We start from the raw sequence: 22434 nt of genomic DNA on the forward strand, positions 1-22434 counted from the left end.
CCCTGTCTTCCTGGAAGATAAAGCTTGGGAGCAAGTACTGTCTGCTCTTCTGAATTAGTACAGTGTGTCCTCATCCTTTCCTGCTGTACTGTAAAAACAAAAATACCCTGCCAGGTGACTGTAGTTAAAAAGCATATTTCAGTGCCTTCCAGTTGCCAAAAAGTAAGTGAAAGAAGTTGTTACATTCATCCACCCCAGGCACAACATCCCATATTTTTAACAGTGCTAAAGAAAAATATATATTCTGTATTACCTGGTGGCAAAAAACCTTTCCAGGAAGGAGAAAGAGGGGCATCTCTTGAGAAAAGTTCCTTCTGCATCATTTTCTAGTGGGGGAACAGCTGACATAAGACATTCAGCAATGTAAACAGCATCTTTTCTTTCTCAGATATTAGATGGGGTGCTGGTTTTTACCTACTCTGGGCTATTCCAACTCTTTGTCAGCCTTTTCTGTTTCAAATTCTAATGCTTCTGGTGTCCAGCAGAAAAGGATGACAACAAGAGCAGAAGGATACAGGCCAAACACAGGCATGTCAATGTCTTGATTCTGACTTTTTTTTTTTTGTTGTGGGGACAGTAATTCAGGAGAAATGTCCCTGATTATGGAAATATGCAGGGAATGTCTTGTGGGCTATCCTGCAGTTTCTTTTTTTCATGAATTACTGTGATCCAACTGCTAAGCAGTATGCAGTGATGTATCCTCTGGAGCTAGCCTGAGGCTTGCTGAGGAAGTTTAATGTTTTCCTTTGATGTCTGCATGGGAACCCTTAGTGAACACTAATGTAAAATCCTTCAACACAAAAGGCTGCAACTCCACCAGCACAGAGAATTCAGAAAAAAAAAAGAAAAAAAAGAAAAAAAAAGAAGTTGTGAAGTTGTATGTTCCTCACTTTCTTATTTGGGGTTGGCTTGTTAGCTAAGGAACATTTAGAAATTCTTTTTTTCTTTCCTCTTGGACAGGAGCTGTAAGGTTTATAAGCAAACCTCTCTCCCAGGCATTGTGGCTTAGCTGCTTCCCTGGCTAGCAGACTTCTGGAGCCTGAGCTGGTTGGTACAACAGCCTCTTAGTGAGTTTTATGGCACACTGGAGGCATCAAACTGCTCAGTGTTGCAACTGGGAGATCTTAAAAGGATTTGGAACTTTGGTACTTGGCTTTCAGATAAGTTGTGGAGGAATTCAGCTGTTCTGAAGCATTTGATGCACCACAGGTGAAGTAAGCAGCAATTGTGGGGCCTTTTTGGTTTATGTGGTGTGGGGTTTTTTTTTTAATTTCTTTTTTCTTTCTGAGGATGTGGGCAGAGCAGTGTGTAATGCTCTTAGCACTTCTCATGAACCATCTGATCTCTGTATGTCACTTAGCCTTGAAGACATGAAGTTGCTTGCTGGGTGGGAGGAGCTAAAGCAATAATCCTAAAATTATGATGTGGTTGTTTCAAAGTTTTATTCTAATGGATAGAGAAATAGGCATTTAGTAAATATCTAAGACTTGTCAAGTGAAAATCCTACATTTATTTCCATCAAAGGAAAAACTGTGCTGGGTATTCCCTTTTCATGGGTAAAATCCTGACTATTTTTTGTTACATAGGATTTCTCCTTGCTTTAAAAGGAGATCTTAATTCTTCCCAAATAGGAATTTAAGCTTCTGGCTTCATGGTAAGGAACTCTTTAGGCCAGGAGGAGCCATCTTACCTGACCCCCAAAGCATGGGCCAGAGGATTTCATTGTGCTGGCAGCATGTCCTCTGGAAAAAGCTCTTACTCTTGATTTGAAGTCTTCAGGAGAGAAAATTCACAGCTCCCCTTGGTCATTTTATTCCCCAGCAGTCAGTCATCCTTACTATTAAAAATTGGAGGCTTTGAATTTCGATTTGTCTGGCTTGTGCTCCCTGTCATTGACCATTATTTTATTTCTTTTTCCACTGAAGTAAATCTGTAATAACTGCTATTTCTCCCTGTAAGAGGCTGTGGCATGCATTAACCAAGGTCACTCTGTTTTTCTGACAAGCTAAACAAATTCAATTTGGTCATGATGCAGTCTTACTTTTCCCACTTCTGTATCATTTATGTCGTTCACTTCTACATCTTTAAGTGTTCCAGCATCTTTTTTAGGAAGGAGAACAGGGCTGGTTTCATGGTTACATTTCAGACTCAGCAGTAGCATCTTTACAGCATGTACATTTCCTAACTGTATTCCTCTTACTGGCTCAGCACAGCACAGTGAGCCTCTGTTCATTAATTTGCTTTATCAGTTTATCAGTTTTACACATTTCTAGAAGCTTTCCAGTGTGTTTTGGATCCTGCTTTTCAGCTCTTGTACCCTAATGAGTTGTGACTTTTACTTATTATTGAGACCTTAATTTTAATTGCAAGTATTGCCAGTGTTGAACAGCAAAGCAGCTCTGTGAGAAGTCAGTGTTGTTTTTTTAGCTTCCCATTTCACTGCTGTGAACTTGTGGCATGATATTCTGTAATTCTTACCTTCTGGGAAGCTGGAAATGAAACGTGAGCTGAGAGGATTTCAGTTCTCAGTGGAACAATGTGTCACTGGAGTTATTAAATGGGAGCCTTTTCCCTCAGCCTTTTGACCAGGAGATTGAGCAGTGATGAGGCAGAGATGAAGCTTTGCAATCAAAACTCATCCCCAGGACCTTAATCAGATTGGTGTTTGCTGGGCTGTGCTGCAGCAGGGAGGAGGGGAGCAGGTCTGGAAGGCTGTCACTTGAGCACCTCTCCTGGGCTCTGAGCAGCCTTTATTTGAGAGGGAATAAACAAACAAAAATGTCCTTTGCAGGAAAAAGTCAGGAGATGAAATCTGAGCCGTGTCATGAGTATCTGTAATACCCCTTCCATGGTACAGCTACCTGAATTAGATCTTTCTACCCTGTGTAATTACTTCCTCTGGGGCTTACCCTGCAAGTCACTGTGCTCCCTCCATTCCTACTGTCTGTAAAAGGATCTGAAGACAGGATCAGGCCTCTTATTCCATCAGGATGTGGTTGTTTAAGACAAAAAACCCCAAGGTAATTTGTACCTCCTTGTATAATTGTGTTTATACAGCAGTTAATTGCCAAATGACTTTAAGATATTTCAATCTGTTCCCAAAAAATAGAAGGAAAAGGGTAATAATTCAGAATGGTTTAGAATTCCCTGTCAGGGAGGAGGGACAGGGTAAAAATGGCTTTTTCTCATCCATCACTTTCCTTAAGGAAATAACTCTCCTTTCATCTGCTGCTTCCTCTGCCTTAGGATTGATGACCTGGGCACAAATAAAATATTGTTCCCATTTATTATCCAGGGAACTGCCAGGGACGAAGGACAGTGAATCATCAGGGTTTTTTGCTGCAACTGCTGCAAATCCTGAACAACTGGAGCATGGAGTTGATCAGGTCTGAACCTTCCTGGGTTTGCTGGGTGTTTCAGTTGTTGGAAGAGGAGGACAAGCCAGCAGGGCTCTCTGGCTTGCTGATGGGGTGAGCTTCCCTATGAACTTCCCATGCAGGTGTGTACTTTTAATCTGATTTATCCCTGTAAGAACCAGCCCAGGAAAAACACTGATGATGAGACTCACAGCTCTGAGACTTCTGGATTAATCTGTAATTTAATCCCACATGGAATTGAGTGTGGGGGACACACTGGGAGGGATTTTTCACCTGCTGCCTCCTGGGGAGAAGACCCTGGCTTCTCAGGAAGAGTCTCTTTTGGTAATTTCTTTTGCAGTCTTATTTTATAGTAGCAGGAAATGCTATCAGAGGACTCCACATCTGTGTTAGTGGAACTGTTATGTCTGCCAGCAAGAAGCAAAGTCTGGTGTCTCCTGGAAAGGGGCCTCAGTGTCCATCTGTCAGAGGTGTTTGGCCTGACAGTTTTTCTCAGCCAGCAGAACTGAACTGAGCAGGGATTGAAGCTTGAGTGCAGAAGGAAACTCCACCCAGAGTCCTCACTTTTCAAATACTTTGTGTGTTTGCATAGAAACCACAGCTATCAGAATTAGCAGCAGTAATGAAGGTAGAAACTAAAACTCTGTACTTGAAAGCTGTTTTTTAATGATTTCCAGTGATCTCTCTCCTTTCAGCAGTGATTGCCATGGAAAGGAGGAGTTAAAATCAGGTTAAGCTTAACTGCTGGTGGAAACACCTCAATTCCAGCACAGCTCTGAGAGGAGAAGCTGGGGAGAAATGCAGGCATGGGTACACATCTCCTGCTTCAGATTTGGAAGAGACAGGGCCAGACAGGCTGAGAAACCTCAGTATCTGGGGACCTGTCCTCTGGTGCAGGGATTTTTGCTCCATTTCTATAGAAGGCACATCCACAAAACTTCAGCACCACAAGCCTTGCTTCATAGGAGAGACAAACACCCAGAATTTATGTAACAGATTGAACCAAGACAGATAACTACTGGTGATATTTTTCAAGCAGTAAAGTGTGCTTCTGGTGGCTTCATCTCACTCCAGTGAGTCTTATCCAGGGACAGAGAAGAGCTCCTGCCCTGGCCAGCTCTGCTTTTGCTGAAAAGCCAGTCTGCTGTCATGGTCAGCAGTGATGCTATTGTGGGCTTAAAGCTGTATTAATGGAATACAGTGTTCCACTGGTACATGGAGAGCTGCTATTATGCTGCTAATTAAATAACTTGTTGCATTAGCACTTTCCATCTTCCATCCCAGTTCTGTCTTGTGTTTATCTCTAAACCCCACAGAGCAGCAATAATTAATGTGGAAAAAAAAAAGGGGGCTTTAGTCTCCCCTCCTCTGCCACTCCTTTTTAAAATGACTTGGTGTGGTGGGATGCTTTGGGCATGAACCTGCAGGAAGATAGCAGCACTTAAAAATAGGGTAAAAACTGCTGCTGTAGCAATTGCATTTTTCATCCTTTTATATCCTAAAAGACACCACTGGGCTTTGTTTTCCTCTTCTGTGTTTTTCCCAGTAAATAGCAAAGTGTTTCCGTGGTGCCTGTGGACCAAAAATGCTCAGGCTTGTGTTTGATGGATGTCTCTGGTGACTTTAAGTGCTAGAGATGCCAAACTCATCCCAACTCCCTTCAGCTTCCTGCAGATCTGGGAATACTGGTGTCTGCTGGGAATGAAGCTGTGGAGGTGGGGGACCAGGGTTAACCAGCACTACTGCCTCAAGCCCAGCAGGAACACCTGGAAGATGTAGGTTTTAGCTTCCTCCTTGAATCCTTGATCTGAAGTGATGGCACATGGCAGCTATCCAGGCTCCCAGAAGCTGCTCAGCCCTTCTTCCTCAGGTGTGCCCAGTGCTGTGTTCATACAGGATGGAGTTTCCCTTGGCAGATGGAAGCCAAACAGGAGAGGGAAGGGAGCATTTGCTCCCTGTTCCTATGGGGCTGCAGTGCTCTTCATCACACACATCTCTTCCCCCCTTTTAGGGCTGCAGAGAAGAGGGGGGTCTGTCTCCTGTGGTGTTTACTTTTAAAAGCAATTACTCTGATACTTCATCTGCTTTGTTTCCCACAGTATTTCCATCCTTTTTCATCTTAAAGTCATATTTCAAAGCAGCAACCAGAGACCATCAAAATCACAGCCCCAAAACAGTGTGAAATTTTACAGAAGTGATAAATTTGGTGTGTTTTTTTTATTTTATTTTATTTGCCTTCAGTTGTTTGTACATGTAGCATTCACATTATGAAATTTTATTTTGAAGTCTGTGGGCTAGAAATGCATTTAAAAATAAGTAAGAGCTCAGTCCAGGAGCCCAGGGCTTCAGAAAGGAGGGTGAAGAGCACAGGGCTCATGATAACACCATGAGGCTCAGCAGCACTGCATCTGAACTGAGCCAAAGTCTGGAGGGGGGTCTACCAGGTGTGTTGTGGGGAGAAGGGCACAGAGCAGTTTGCAGCTAATTCCTGAATTTTACTGTTTTACACAGCTTTTTTTTTTTTTTTTTTAACAGTCTGTAGCTTAGCAGGGTGGTAGCTGAAATAGGTCTTAGAAATCTTTGCACTTGAGGAAAAACAAAAGGCTCAGTTTTAGGTAATTTGTGTTTCTCTATAGACTCTTCATTAATCACAGAGCCTCTGAAGAGATCTCTCTTCTGCAACTGCAACATAAAATTTCCCTCTGAAAGAAATCTCTTGCTCTCCCCTCTGGTGATAATGGACAGCTGGAGTGACACATTAATTAATAACTGGGAATTTGCTGCTGGATCCTGGCCCACTTCAATGGGTTTGTACAACCTCTCTGCTCCAGTGAAGAGGGCAGAGCAGTGTTTCATGTCCTGGTTCTGCTGGGCTCAGGCACCTTTACCTCCTGCTTGTTTTCTGTCTTCCTGAGCAGTGTGGATGTTACAGAGAACAAGGTGCAGAGCATGTGCTGAGTGTCCTCTTGCAGCCTGTGATATTTTTCCTTTGTGTTACAGGATGCCTTGTGGACAGTGCTGGTTTTATTCAGTTTAAGCTGTGAAAAATTGAGAGAATCTTGGTTGTTTTTCCTTTAAAAAAAAAAAAGTTCTTATTTAAAAAAGAAAGCCAAAAAAAACTTGCCCAGATTTTTGACCCAGGCTGAGTATTTTAAGCTGAGGAGCAGAGAGACAGGCATGTGGCACTGGAACTCTTGGATTTCAGAGCACAGCAGAGTCAGTGATGTAAAATCTGCATGAGCACTGAGGGGACCTTGCAAGATTGAGTAGGTCTGAAGATGGTTTCAGCCAGTGGTGACAGCTGGTTCAGCCTCTTTGGAATGTCTGCCCTTGGAAAGTGCCCTTCAGTCCCTGCTGGATGTGGCACAGGGGGCAGAGGGCTCAAACCCAGCTCAGGCAGCTGCAGTGTGAAACATTTCCAAGGGGTGAGGTTCTCCTGCACACAAAGCAGGAATCAATTCTTTCCCCACAAAAGCAGGGTACACCAGAAGCAGAGGTTCTTCAGTCACTGATCATTCACTCCATTAAATCCACCTTTTCCCCAGCAGTGTCATCATGTGGCCTTTTCTGAGCAACAGAGAATGTTTTGGGGGGGAGGCAGAGGTGATGGCAGGAGGATCACCTGCTGCTGTCTTTGTGGAGGGGTGTTCAGACCTTCTGCACTGCCTGCCAGCAGCCTCTCCCCACCTCTCCTGTGCAGTGGAAGTGCTGAGTTGGTTCCTGTTAGGATAAAAGCCTCATCTGATAAACACAGCTCCTCTCTGCTTCTGTCAGGTGTGGAGGGAGCAACCCACTGCTGCAGAATGAAAAAAAAAAAAACCAACCAAGTAACAGCATCTCCCATCAGAATAATAAAAGAAAAATGTAGTAACATCTTTCATCTTTCCAGTCTGTGCACTTCCCTTCTCACAGACTGTGTAACCTGAGACATAAACACAGTGTAAAACTGCTCAGATGTGGCTGCTCCTAGGATGAAACATGTCAGAGTCATAGTTACTCACAGTGTAACAGCACAGTGATGTAAACTGCTGGGGAATAAGGCTGTGCTGAATTAATTGAATTGCTTCAGAGATGAGTGTGGTGCACTAATTCTGTATCGACTTGGGCTTTAAATAGCATTAAGGACCCATGTTAAAACTCAATTAAAACTCAGGAATGTGGTTTGAACAGGGGTAAGGTCACATCTGTGCATGAAGTGGAATAATGTAACCAGTTCCCTTGACATGGGTCTGTAGCTCACATAATCAGAGCAAAATGGAATCTCAGTTTAATCTGATCATTGACTGTCCCTTCTGTGAGGTGGAATTAATGAACCCTGAGAAGGTCTCTGAAGCCTGTGTGGATACAGGGACCAAGTAATTGAACTTGTGCTCCCTTTGGGAAATACTTGGGTGTGATGCAAGTAGATGATTGAAGTGGTTTGTGCTGTCTAGAGCAGCCCCCAGAATCTGCAGCAGGTGTTCTTGTAGTTAAATTCTCCCAACTTTCTTCCCATTGTAATCTCTTCCCTCTTTCTTCCCAAGTAACCTCTGCTTGGAGTCATCATGCACCTGGTGCACTTATCAGGCATGGTGGTTCCTCTGAACATATTGCAGACCTTATCAAACCATTAGTGCCATAATTAATAGGGCTTGAAAGGTGCCATGGAGGCAGAGCTTTCCATGTGTTGGTTGTTAGGTGGGAGAGCAGGGATTGGGTGCTGGAGGGAGTAGGATAAATGTGAAGGAACTCCAGTTGGATGGACATCATGCTTTGTTCATATTTAAAGGTCTCATCTTCCTATTCAAATTGTATTTTATGGGAACCTCTCATCCATAGGTGTTTAAAGGTTAAATCAGTAGCAAGAATAGAAAAATGCTAGAGGCAATGTTGTGCAAATGACTGGTAACTTAAACCCAAAAGTTGTACATGGAGGTGGGAGGTGATAACAGAGCTATCTCTGAATAGATCACTGGGTTAATTTTTCTCCCACAGACTTCAATGCCTCTTGAACCTGGGAGTCAGCAATACTGTTGCTCTTACTGAATTGCTGTGTCCTGGTGGGGAATCACAAGCAGAAAGAAAATGATCTTTTTGGAAGAGTCCAGATGGCTGTGGGCATTTGGCTTCTCCTGATGCTGCCATCTCCCACTGCCTGGGATGTGCCAACTGCTCTTGGTCTCCAGTGGTGGCTTTGGGCTCTCTGTTCTTGTTTGCATCCTGGCAGTGAGAATCCTTTGTAGCTTTCAAGAGCATAGCCTGGAGGGGCACACTCTGTTCCTTTTCTCTCCTTCTACCTCTTTGGGACCACTTGCCTTTTTATTTTATTGGTTTCTTAAAAGGCTGCCAGCTGGATATAGGTAAGTGGGGGTTTTCTCTGCTGCAGTCTGCAGAGAGCAAGCACCAGTTTGTAGCCATTTAGTCCTGGCAACTGCTTCCTATTTTTCCAGATGATTCCAGCCAGCTCTTTTTGTGTTTAGTCTATTGTCAAATGCCACCACAAAGAGTTGGGGTATTAATCCTATCATCTGCTCAGTGTGTGGAACTGCTGAGTGGGCTGCACAGTGAATGAGAAGCTGTAGGTACAAGGGAGAAAAGGGGTCTGGTGTGTAGGTGTGTTTGGAGCATGTTCAGAATCCATGCCTTTCCCTGGCTCTGCTGATTCAATGTCAAAATTTCCTCCCATGTTTCCAGCAATCACCAGGAATAGGAATGTGCAAGTGGGAAGGGCTGTTGGTGGAGGAACATGAAACAGGCTGGAGTGCTGGAGGGGCAAAACCCTTCTCTGCATCACCAAAGAAGGCTCTGAAGGCATCATGCTCCTTGCTCAGAGCAAACAGAATGGTCGAGTCAGCACCTCAGGCTGAGTCTGGGATATAACACATGGACTAAACCGACATGACAGCTCCTGAGGTCATGGGTGGTGAATATATAAGGATTCAGCTTAGAGTCTTGCAGGCTGAGCCCATCCCTTGCAAGCAGATGATGTCTGCCACAGAGGAGGTGGCACTCCTGAGGTGCTGGCTGGGTGTGAGCCTTCCTTCTGCACCAGATCTGCTTGAACAGTGTCTGTGAAACCCAAACTCCCCATCCTGTCTCTCACTAGAGCTGCAGCTCTGCACTGGGGTTCTTTGCCAGCAAATTTCATTTGAGAACTTCCTGCTCTGAAGGACTTGTGTCTGCCCCCATCCTGTGATAATTGAGGATTCTATGTCATTGCCCTTTCAACTGAAGCCATGATATGGTACCAGGAGAAAAAGCCATTTCCCCTAAACCCACCCACCTCCTCCCAACTCTTTGTTTTTAAAAATAATAATCTCACAGATCTAATTGGGAATCAGCACAGCTGAGGGGACTACAGTGAGAGTCTGCAGACTGGGTGATGGGAACTTCTTAAACCAGAGCAGCTACCCAAAGCATCTTATCACGGAGCTTCTGCCAGAAGGAGAGACAGCTCAGCAGGACAGGATCTGCAGCCAAATAGCTGACTCCAGGCTTGTGGTTTCCCACCTCAAATCAGCACTCCTGAGGTTCTGCAGCTTTTAGATATCTGCATGCTGACTGGAGTTCCAAGGAGCTGGGAAGGTTTTTGAATTTGAGGAGTCGAGAGAAATGAGGTGTTGTGCACTGCACATCTCAGAAGCCTCTCTTGTTTTTCAGAGGGCTCAGGCAAGCTGGGGAGGGAGAGAATTTTGTTGCTGGCATTATACAAATGTGTTTCCAGCCAGACACTGAGCATTAGCAGTGCAGAGAGAAATATGTGCTTGGGCTTTCAGTGGGAAACAACAACAAAAAAATCCTTTCCATTTATTTCAGCTGCAAAATGATGCCAGGAGCTGTTGTTTTAGTGAAGTCTGGAATTAGAAGTGTACATGTGAGATACACCTTTGAATGTGTATCAAGAAAATCTGCACTGAGAAAACGTATAGTATGGGAAGTAGGTCTTAATGCTGATTGCCACTGTTCAGTGAAAACCAAGTGTGTTGTGGAAATCTCTTTGTGTCTCGCTTAAAAACAACAAACAAAACAAGCAAGCAAACAAACAAAAAAAAAACAGAAGAGAAGAAACATCTCCAGAAAATGCTGTACAACACCCAGATAAAACCTGCCTGTTCTACCTTTATAAATATAACAGGCAGCTTAGTCTGGCAGAAAGCAAACACACTGGTGAACCTGGGGTGGGTGCCAGAATTCCCTCACTTCTTTTTGTGTGATTTGCCAAATCCCTAGCTAGCTGGAGGGTGAATATTAAGACAGGCAGCAGCACTGAAAGCTGAGCAGTGGTATGTGGAAAAGTTCTGCTTGGGCAGGAGATAATGTGGCTTTTTTTTGCAGTGACCACCCTTAGATACCCTAGGGCACTGGCTTGAGCTGGAAGTAAGGGCATCTCTGAAAGGATGCTGCTGTCCCCCGGGAATGGGCTGGAATAGTGTCCAGTGAGCCCCAAGCACAAAGCTGGTGGGTTTGGGTTTGTTTTTTATTAAAGACAGTCCTCTGTAGAGCAGTAATGGAAAATCCTATTTCTGTACCAATAAAAACTTTGCTCCCATGGTTGTTGTTATTGGCAAGCTCAGTCACTTTGGTGTTTATGGAAAAGTATTTGCTGGGAAGGACTGGGTGGTGAGCAAGCTTCATCTGCTTTCATTTTGCTTGGATGGTACATGTTGCTGTGGGACCTTCTGTTTCATCCTTGGGCCTCATCTTGACAGGCTGGCATCCCTCCTTTGCAGCCTGGACAGCCACTGCCCCTGCTGTTTGCTGCAGCAAGGTGGAAAATTGCCTGGAGCTGCCTTGGACTCTGCTTTCTGGCCTGGGAAGCATCAGCTTTGTGTCAGTTCCTACTTTACCACACAGGAGGCTGGAACAATGGAGAGTGTTTTGTAGCAGTCAGGGTGGACCTCGTTGGCATGGGGGGTATCAGCCAGCTGACAGTAACAATAAGAAAGAACTTGAGTGCTGCAGAAGGATTAAAAGAAGCTTCTCTCACAAGTGCAATTACACAAACATGCTTGAGCCATGTGTACTGTTTAATTCCTGCCCAAGGAAAGAGGAATTCCTCAGGGCACTGCTTTATTCTGAGTGAGAGATATCCAAGTGCCTCAGGCGCCCTCTCTGAATCCAGAGTGGCTCTTCTGTGCCCTGGGTGGCAACTAACACTGGGGCTTCAGATTTCTCTAGAAAACAGTTATTCCTCTAGGACTGAGTCAGTGGTTTTGCCAGGCAATGGCTTCTTGATAGCTGGCAGAGCCCTTGCTGCCATCCAGACCCCCCAGGCAGCTTTCAGGACTTAGTTGGAAACAGGCAGCAGCCCCCCCAGGAGGTAGCTGATGAATGCAGATGTGTGGATGTAATAAAATGTGGTCCAGAACCATCCACAGGCTCGCTGCTCCTTTGGCTTTGACTTTGCTTCTTTATGAGGCACTGGTTGAGCAGGTGGTGGGGTGCATCCCTAGGGCTGGGCTGATGGAAAGGGACAACTTGGGAAGAGCTTTGTGTGAGGTGTGCTGAGCATCTTTGTGCTGCCCCAGGGTCAAGTTGCTCTTAACTAAATAGATGTTACTGGGCTGGAGAGGTCAAACCTTGAGGGTTTCTCTTTACTCTCAAGACTCAGTGTCCTCCTTTTTGAAGGTGTTTAGTCTGAAATCATTACTCATCTGTAGGAGCTGAGTTCTTAAGAAAACCATTAATTATTCCAAGGTTCCTGGTAAGGTGCAAGATAAAGAATTAAATGGTCCAGAAAAGCTGCTCCTTGACTTTCCCAGCTCCTTGCTCCCTCAGTGCAATTATTCCCTGAGGTATCTCATCAGGTAACCTGCGTGCAGAGAGCAACTGTTCTCTGGCTTAGAAGCACCAAATGTTTAATTCAGTGTGTGCTTGTCAGAATCCATTAAAAATGCAGGTAGCACTTGCTGTGTGGGGGCCAGCTCTTGTAAGTCAGGCACCATCTCAAGGTAAGGTTGCAGACTTGACACAGATGGAGCCTGGTGGCTCTTGGAAGTGTCCTGAGGTGTCCATCCAAGCTGGCACTGCCCTGCTCTCTTTGAACCACTGCTCTCTTGGAAATTCTTTGAAACATGGTGATGCTTTAAGATCCCCAGGAACCATAGGGCAGAGAGGCTGTGCCATAACTGGTGATTACCTGCTGTGGTTTTGCTGCTGGGTGGTTCTCTCTTGTCCACATCCATCTCTATCCAGTTGGATCTCATTCTGTGTTTTGATCCAATCCTGAAGTACTCCCTGACACCAGTAGGAGTTTGGAGACAGCTGAGCAAGGTGAATTTCTTCTGTAAAATCACAGGAACTGGGGCTGTATTTGTGTGCACAGCACAAATGGGTCCCAGTCCTTCAGACTGGTTCAGGATCTGACTGTACGGTTTTCCCAAGGGGAATTCCCATGCCATCAAGTGCAACAGGAAGCCTTTGTGAGCATCCAGATTTTAGGAAAGGGATTGGAATCAATGTTTGGCTGCATTAGGTAAGGTTGAGGCTCATGAACAGAGCTGAAAAGGTGAAAACAGACGGGGGGATGTAAGAGAGAAAACCTCTTAGCCCTTGGAAAGTACATTGGATTGGGAATGCTGGGAACATCAGGTGAAGTTCCCAGTGGGCTGCCAGTACACCTTGTGAAATGGGCAGGCACCAGAACTGGGGGTACCTGCAGGACAAGACCTCCTCATCAGTGCTCAGCTCCTGCCTTCTGCTCTCTGCCCTCTCCGTCTCGCGGGCGGTAGCGATGTGTGTGTCTCAGGCCCTGGCTGGCAGTTGCTATAACTACCACTAATGCTGTTGTTGAGGACAGGCCCTGCTTTACCCTTATTGCTATCAGCCAGACAACTGAAATTTCTTTTCTTGTTTTTTTTTTTTCTGCCTTTCAGTCCTTTCAAGGAAGCCAGGGACGAGCATACCTCTTCAATTCAGTGTGAGTATTACGTCGCACTTGTCACCTCTGCGCCTCTTAGAGGAGATTTCAGAAAGCCCTGGTGAGGAAGAAAACAAAAGGATGGTTTTCCTTCAGAAAAGCTCTGCCTGAGGCTTGGGAGCTTGCTGAAAATGGTTGGAGAAAGAGGCAGGAAACAGCACTGATTCATACGTGATTTTATGTCGAGGTTTCAGATAAGCTGCTAGGAAAAGGTGGTGCTTTTCATCACCAAACTGGGAAATAAGAGCTAAGAAATGAGTCATTCCCTTCTCAGAGAACACAGTTGGACCAAAAAGTCAAAATTTTGTAAATGTAGAGAATAAACAATATCTAAATACGGATTTCTTAGAGCTAGCATGAAAAATAAGTTAAATTTTCCCAGTGACTGAGAATAGTTTGGGTGAGATTGCTGCTGGGATGTCTTTCAGAAGTATTGCTGATTTCAGTTACATTTTTCATGTTCCCATTTGGGAAAGTAAAAGTACCATTTTATCAATATGAAAATGAAAATCTCAACTGCATAATTAGTTCACAATTAGTTCAAAGCTTTATATACTTTTTAATTGCCTAATAATTCTGTTTTACCTTTTCGTTTTGCTTGGGGACTGCAGGAGAACTTTGTTTCAGGCAGAGCTGTCGTTCGCAGCATCCTGAACCTCCTGTTTATGAGCTCAAATACTGCAATAAAATTGCTCTCAGCTTCACTGTAAGCTTTCATCTTGATGTGGAAAGACACACTAATAGGAAGCATCTCTCCTTTTTCCCCCAGAGTTAATGTGGGTTGTGGCCCTGCAGAGGAGCGGGTGCTATTAACAGGATTACATGCGGTTGCAGATATTTACTGTGAAAACTGCAAAACCACACTGGGTTGGAAATATGTGAGTATCAGTATCAATTGTTTTTCCTCTGGATATCTTTGCTCCAGCCCTTTTGGAAGGTGTGGGTATGGGTAACGTGGTCTTTATGGAAAAACCATTAACTTGGGAACTAGAAATGGGGGTTCTGGTGTGTAGCCACATCTGGTTTTTCCCTTCCTGCATTTCCATTTTCCCTCCTCACTTGTGTTTGCTGCATCTGTTCAGAGCAGGAGTGATTTGTGGCTGATGTTTTTGTTTTTACTAAAAATATGCACTGCTTGCCTACTTCCCTTAGTGCTATTTAACATAAATGAGGCTAACTTCAGTCTTTGTGGTTCATATTGTCTTTTTTCCCAGACAATATCAGAATAATAGAATGTTCCATGTATTGTTGAGCCTGTGTCCTTCCCACTGGAAGTGCTATTGAACATGAATTTTATCTGTTTGCTGTCTCTTGCTCTTCATAGATTCAATTACCTTCAAATAAAGCCTCATGCTACATCCTCATTTCTGCTTCAGGAGGCACACACTGTACTTGTTTTTTAAAACATTTTGACCAGTGTCTAAACAAAGCATATATTGCATCTGTGGCCTGAGGACAGAAATATTCTTTAATAAATCAGTTGGAAGGCTATAAAAAGTAAAGCATCAAAAATTCATGGGGTAGGAATTCATGCAGAAACACAGCATGGATCTCACAAATGGAGAGGGACACAAAGTACATAAATTGAATTGATTGTAAAACAAAATACAGAATTTCATAAACGTAGCAGTAAGCCCGAGACTCTTCAGCAGTGGAATTACATTATTTCAGATGCATTAAATGTACACAAAGTAGAGCTGAACCATTTTTGAGGGTGGGAGTCCCTCCTGGCTGGGGATCCCATTGATTTCCTTACTTCAGTTCTGCCCTGGGGAAGCACCATGTGTTTCAAGAGCTGAAATCACATCTCTGTGTGGAGTGGGTCCTTCTCATCCCTGGCTGCCCCTTCACTCCATTTCATGATGAAGTTTGCTGTGACCTGTCTTGTTCCTCATGGAGGTGCCTTTGCAGCCTGTTTCATCAGAAACCTCTGCATTCTTTACAAACATTAAATTCTCAGGCCCTCTAGGGAGAGGTGGATTTTATCACCGATGGTTCCTAAAGCACAAGGAGAAGGTGCAGTTGCCCTTGGCCTATAGAAGCTGCATGTTTACGTGGTGCCAGAGGTTCTCTAAAACATGTAGAAGCAGTATTTAAGATGCTTCCAATGCCATTTTCCTGCAAGGCAGCAGCAGGCCCTGCAGTTTGACTGGTTTGCTCTGTAGCCAAGGCTAAGACCAGGATTTGTTACTGCAGCTTTACCATCAGATGTCATTTTGGTCTCATTCTCTCTCTCTCTTTTTTTTTTTTTTATTTATTTTTAATTTTTATTTTTATTTTTTTTTTTAGGAACACGCTTTTGAAAGCAGCCAGAAGTATAAAGAAGGCAAATACATCATTGAACTAGCTCACATGATCAAGGATAATGGCTGGGATTGAATGGAAAGAGCCCAGCCCTACCAGCGTGTAAGAAAATGCCATCCAACCGAACATTAAATCCAAGAGTGAGAGAGTGACTGAACGCTTGGTTCCATGCATTTAGAGGCTCTGCAATTTGGGAGCATCTTCACACCCTTCTCCATCTTTATTGGTGACTGGCCTCTAAATTTCTGTCTCTCTGTCTCTTTGCTTTGTATCTGTTTGTGAGTTGACCCTGGCTGCTTCTCTCTCTGTTCTGGCGTTGGCTCAGAGAATGCACCGAATGCCCAACAGCCATCCCATGGTGATGAATGTTTAAGTACAAGCTGCAGTTGGCTCTGTGGTGGCATTTCATACCAGAAGGTCTCGGTGCGGGAGGAAGACCTGAGGTTTGGGCAGGAGAAGGTGGTGTAGAGGGTGGGCCCTCCTTTAAGTCCTGGTTCACCAAGGCTTGAAACTCTCTCCTTGTCTCAAGGCACAGAAAAATACCTCACGGCTGCGTTCTCTCCGAATCGTAAAACCACTGCTCCCTTGGTGGAGCTTCAGTCTAAGTTGGCTGAGCACAAGTCATAACCAGTTCCCCCTGCAAGCTAATTGCAAATCTGTGTTTTGTTTGCCATTTATGAACTTGTTGTCCGGGTGGGGAGAGGACCTGAAAGGCTGGAGAGATTCCCTGCCTCTCCTTTTTCTCTCACTGTTTCAGGGTCGGTAGGCCAAACATCCCAACAGAGCACAGCTGTGGGAGCATCCTGACAGCTGGAGAAACCAAATCCTGACTCTTGAGTCCTTCAGAGGGGAGGAGAAAAGTGCTTAAGGCACAATGGGACTGGAGATGCAGCTTAGAAGATATGATGGGGGGAAAAAAAGGCATGTGCTAGGCAAGAAAGAGGAAATTACATAGAGGAGGATGGGGACAAACTTAGTAATGCAGGGTGCCCTTGATTTCCCAGCTTCCAGTGAGCATCCTTGGATCTTTTACCAATCCTTCACAAATGTGAGTGAGAAAATGCTGTTACAGAACCTTCTTCATAAATCCCAGGCCCAGCCATCAGCTCTGCTCTTGGAGCCTGGCAGAGGAATGGTGTGACAGTGGGGAGAGGAGGGAGCTGAGGAGCCTGGTGGTTGTAGCAATATTGCACAGGTGGATATGTCAAGCCATGAGGTATCCCCCCAAAAACCTTCCCCCCTTTTCCCACTCTCAGAAGCCTGTTGAAGGCACAGGGGAAAAGGGAAAGGAAAAAAGAAACTAAAGATCTCCCCCCTACTCCTGAAATTGTCTATGCCTTGGAGTTCAAAAAGGGAGGGGTAGATATGGGCATCATAACTGCAAGGGACAAGTCCTTCCCATTTTTATTTTTTTTTAATTTTAATTAAGTGTGGACCTTCCCGAGGTGGTTGGTGGGAAGGGGCATCACGTGTGAGAGGGGAGCTATGTTAGACAGAAATGACAATGTGAAGTTTGCTCTGCAACAGTCCAGCCAGTATCTGGTGCATAACTCAAGACTATTTAACTGAATTAGTTTTATCTCTCTGAGTGAATTTTCTTTTTGTTTGTGGAATTCTTTCAAGTAGGTTAATCCACTGGAGGAAATCGTTCTTAATCCAGAAGGAAAGAGTATTGTGCAGGGGGTTGTGACTCCTTATGAAACTGAAGCTTTGGAGCTGTAATCTGTTGTTGCTTGCCCCTACCCCAAGATGCTCTCAGTCAGCGGTGGGGACCAGGACACAGTGCTGGTGGTGAGAAAAGAATTAGCTGTTCAGTGAAGGGGATGTGAGCAGAGATGCTGCTTAGGGATCAGGGTGGACCTTACATGTTGGGTCCTTGTGCTGAAATCCCAACCTGATGGCTCATCCAGGCAGAAGCTGTGCTTTCTCTTGAACCTCTGACCTTTACACCCTTGGTGAGAGTAGTTCAGGTGGATTCTGGCCATGGCTCCTGCAGTGGATGGCACTGGCTCAGTGTGTGGTGAGCCTGTTAGGAGGTGGCTTCTGCCTTCACCCTCCCTGCTGTGGCTGTGTAAGTGTTGCATCAGCTTTTGTTTCTCTGCTTCCATCAGCCACGTTCTCTTCAGTGATAGAAATCCAGTAGAAATCAAAAAGTTTTCAGTGCCTGTCTTGTGTCATTGGCACTGACCTTGTCCCATCTGCCTGAGCCCTGGTGGGTGATCCATGACAATTTACTGGGGTTTGGCTCGTGGGAAGTAATCAGTGTTCTTTGAAGAGCTCTTCAGTCTCCCCAGATATGCAGCCTTTTAAAGGGCTTGATGGGAGCTGGGAGAAGGAAGAAATAACCCCAAATAATTAATATGAGGTTGAGAAAAAGAGCACATAGAGGCCTATGGTTTTATGTTGGTATTTAGAGTGGTTGCCTATGAAAAAGTGATAGAAAATGGAGGCTTGCCTGGAGGAATGCTCTGAGAAGTAAGAGCAGTTGCTACAGAGAGCTGCCAGATGTAAATGGTTTTTATCCATGTATTTGGGACAAGAAAGGGCAATGATCCATCAGGTCGGGGCTGTTTTTAACTCTTCATGCTTTTAATGGCAACCAATCTAAGCTTGACTATGGCAAGATCTTAATCTGGTTTTAATTGGTTTTGTCCCATCAGCATCCACAGATTGACACTTGGCTGAGAATCTGGCCTCAAGCCCTAATAGGGAAAAAAAAAAAAGGTGTCTGTGAACACCCTCAACACCCAGAGAATTATCTGTGGGGTGACTGTAATGCACAGTACAGGGAGATAAGGAAAAAAAGGGCTTGTGGAGCTCGTTGGCATTTGTTCTCAGCTACATGTCCATTAAATATGAAGTAATTCTTAATCTGCTGCTAACTCATCTGTGACTTGCTGGGTGTAAGACACATGACAGTATTGGGAGCTGGTGACCACACAGGATGCTCAGATCTTTGTGCCAGTGGCTACCACAGCCAGGACAGGTGAAATTGATGACTCCTTGAGTGATACATTGAGAACACAACCAAAGAACCTCACTGTCTGCATCCCTCTGCTCCTGGGAGTCAGCTGTAGCCAGTTCTGTAGTGAGTGGAAGGAGCAAGGTGGGACTGTTGTTTCCGAGCTGGAGATGTGGCAGAGCACTGAGTGCCTGTGGTGCTGCTTTCCATGGGTGACATCCTTGAGAAAACATCAACAGCAGCAAGTTTTGCTTTTTTTTTGGGTATTTTTTTGTGTGTGGCAGCCTTGTCTCTGGCGAGATGCATGCACCCTTGAGTTTACATCACCCCTGTCTTCCCCAAAGCTCAGACTTGAGTAAGTTTTGTTCTGCTCTAGTGGATTATGTGGTGTAAAATCCTGATCCCTGTAATGAATATTGAGATGATAATATATAAAAAGCAGGAAAAAAACCCACATTATCTTGTGAAATATACTTTTGTAAATAATATTTAATTTTTTTAAAAAAAATAATATATTTGGTGCTGTTTTCTCAGAGCCCCTCCCTGAGAGCACTTTTTGTTTTGTTGTTGTTTATTAATTAATGATACTGTTTCCTTCTGTATTTGTTGGAAAATATGTTTAAAGGGAAACAAAACTCACAATATACCTTGTCCTCTTTAAGTTAATCCATTTTTCCTCTGGATGTGGCAGGAGAAGGGAGTCACTTCTGCTTCCACCCAGCTTGGGTGGTGGCCAGGTTAGGGACTGCAGCTTTGGTGTCAGAGCTGAGTGCTGGGACACTCTGCAGACCCTGCCCCAGGTGAGCTCAGCCTCCCACAGCAATTCCCAGTAAAGCCACTGGGGCTCCATCTGGACAGGACTTTCCTGAGGAGATCTGGTCTGTAGGATCCAGGCTTGAAATTTTCTCTTGCACCAGTATTGGCTGGAGTGAAGTAGATAACTGAGACTTAGAAAACAGGATTTCATATAAACTGCCACCTCCTGAATTGCTGCTTGGGGGCAGCAGGGATGGAGGATGGAGATTTCTAACTGGTCCTTGTTTTTAAACTAAAACCTAAATTTTTGGACATGGATCCTGGTTTTTTTGTTTGTTTTTTTGTTTGTTTGTTTGTTTGTGTGTGGTTGGTTGGTTTTGTTTTGTTTTTTTTTCCAAACCAGGCTGCTACATAACAAATTAGAGTAAAAGTTTACCTCTCTGGCAGTAAAGTTCTTTTTTGTTTGTTTTGTTTTCCTTTCCTGACTTTAAGCTCCCCCCATCTCCCCCTTCTTTGTTTTGAATCCATTGGTCTCTTGCTTATCCCAAAGTGGACCAACAGCACAAACCACTGGACTGTGTTTTGCTGAGTGAGGAGCTGTTTTCAGTAACTGTTGCACGCTCTTTAATTCTCTGGTTTTGGTGCACAGGATTTAAAAATACACAGGAGAAAAAGAAAAAAAAAACCAACAAACCAAACAAAACCCTGTGAATGAAATCTTGTCATTCTTGTGATGATCAAGTGAGAATTTTCTCTGTATGCATTTTTCTAAGTGGTCTGTGAGAGTGTGTTTGTTAATCATGCATTTCACTGCACTTCCATGTTTTTGGGAGGAGCGTCGTGTTTCGTGTGGAGCAGTTCTTGGATGAAGAGATGACACCCAAACACCCAGTTGGGTGAACAGATGGGCAAGAACCAGAGCTCAGCTCAGTGGGAAGGAGCCCATCTCACCAGGTGAGAGGCCTCAGAAATTAAATGTTCAGAAACCATTATGTTAGACCAAGATTTTGCAGAATCCGATTTAAAAAGAAAAAGCAGAAGAGGGGAAACAAAATCATCTTGAATTCAGAAAAAAAAAAAAAAAATCAACATATTTAAATGCAAGCAGAATGGCATTGTGTAAGGTACAACCACAAATAAGCTCTTCTCATAGTTACAAACTGTGTGTATCCTTTGTTTTGTTTTTCATAAGGAAATGGGAATGCTTTCCCCACTGACAAAACTAAAGGACAATATTTCCAATACCAGCCTGTCTGTTGATGCTCTTGTGTTTACAAACTGTGTATACTTTTATTTCTTTGATCTTATTTTAATTTTTATTTTTTTTTTGGCATATTGTTTCAGGTCATTTGCTTCAGTAATAAATGCAATTGTTTGTTTTCAGATCATTGGTTTTCACCTTTCCATGTATTTGTACATTGTATATAGTTCTTCAGTATTAGAGGGAGGCGTATTGTTTGTCATTATTTACAATATGTGTTGGTGCTCATTTGAGAAAATAAAATTTTCAAGTACTAAATCTACTGTTCCATGCTGCTGGTTTGATCTGCCATAGTGTGCAAAATTCTGTTGTTCAAAAAATGTTACATTTAGCATGAAAATAGTCAAACTCTCCTCTTTTCTGATAGCTGCCGGCCGGAGCAGTCACCTGGTGTGCACTTGAAACCCTTCAGCCCTTAGAGAGTGTAGCCCCGGGCAAGGATCCCAGGAAGCAGGACAAAAAGCTGATCTGTAGCCCTGAAAGTCTAGGATTTGGTACAAGAGGAAACTCAAACTGGACCAGGAGACACTGCTGACCCACCTGGCACCATCATCCCATAGCCCAGCTCCTGTCCCTAAACCAGCCCAGCGAGGGAAGCATGCAGTTTGTTTTGTGAGGAGTTACATGATTTTAAGGTATTTTTCCATTTATTTAGGGGTATGGTTTAGTTAAGGACTTGTCAGTGTTGGACTCGATCTTGAAGGTCTTTTCCAACCTTCTGTGATTCAAGAAGCAGCAATAACAGGAAACCCATGAAATAAAATCCCTTGGTTCTTATAAATCATTCCCATGGGTGAAGGCTTTTGTCAGCCCTGTTAGGTAGCAGTGCCCACAGCAGGAGAATAGATCAAGAAATCCCCAGTGGCCAGAAAACCCACCCTGGGGTTGCAAGTTTTGCTTCTTGATAGAATTCACTCTGTAGCTCTGTGTCTGGTGGTGGTGTGGTTTTATTAATCATGGGCAAACCAAAGCACAGGTAAAGCTCTGGTGTGTTTTTATGTTCTCAAATTAAGCATCCCTTCCTGAAGCTCAGCAAATTAGATTTTCCTGGCTCAATCCACACTGGTCCTGAAACAAAGAAACCTGTGTATGGGAAGCAGAGCTTGTGCTTTAGAAGGGAAGAGGGTGCAGAGGGGTGATCCTTCAGTGTTTGAAATTCAGAGAGTGGAGGGAGCTTGTCCATCTTGCACATGGGCTGTGAGATCTGTACAAATCATTTTTGCAAGCTGCAGCCTCCCACAGCTCAGCTCATCTGGCACCTTCAATGCCAGCACTGTTTCTCTGCTCCCAGGTGAGTGTGGGACAATGATTCCTGGTGCCTTCAGCTCAAAAAAATCCATTGGAATCCGTGGTTGGATTGAAAGCTGTGCTTTCTTTGAGGTGGTTTTAGATGAGCTGCTTGCAACCCATCTCCATCCCACTGCTGGGACCTGTCCCCATACCCTGTGCCACTGCCCTGCAGTTCACCATGCCATGGGCTCAGTGCCCTTAATTCCTCAGGTGTCCAAAAAAGCAACTTAACCCTCTTTGGACCTGATTGTGCCAGCTGCTAGATGCCCTGAACTCAAAAGTGTAGCTCAGGACATGGCAAGAAAAGCTGCACTGGAAAGGTCGGAGGCGAGGAGGAGCCGGGAGGTTCATGGGAAGTGGGGAAGGAGCCAAGGAAGATGTGACTGCCATCTGACATCCCCTGTGTGCCAGGAGTCTGGGCAAACAGGTTCAGCTGATGGGACAGCCGACACAATTAATTCCTTGCCCAACGGGCTGAGGGTAATTTGAGTTCTTGGTTTCACCAAAACCTTAATTTGCCGTCGTGTGACGTGCTGGGTGTGTGCTCCAGAGGCTGCCCGGGGTATCCATGAGAGATGAGAGGATG

The 22434-nt window shown here is 44.4% G+C and overlaps 1 protein-coding gene across 1 annotated transcript in view; it reads left to right on the plus strand.

Annotated features, from left to right (window-relative positions):
* YPEL2 (yippee like 2) overlaps positions 1–20816 on the plus strand; it is a 37135-nt gene extending 16319 nt beyond the window's left edge. The window contains exons 3-5 of the mRNA XM_030462202.1: positions 13232–13275; positions 14045–14153; positions 15565–20816. Coding sequence (XP_030318062.1) covers positions 13232–13275; positions 14045–14153; positions 15565–15654 — 243 coding nt within the window. The 3' untranslated portion in view covers positions 15655–20816. The remainder of the gene's footprint in view (positions 1–13231; positions 13276–14044; positions 14154–15564) is intronic.
* Positions 20817–22434: the final 1618 nt, after the last annotated feature.

Source organism: Calypte anna, chromosome 19, assembly GCF_003957555.1.
Source record: "Calypte anna isolate BGI_N300 chromosome 19, bCalAnn1_v1.p, whole genome shotgun sequence".
NCBI lineage: Eukaryota > Metazoa > Chordata > Aves > Apodiformes > Trochilidae > Calypte > Calypte anna.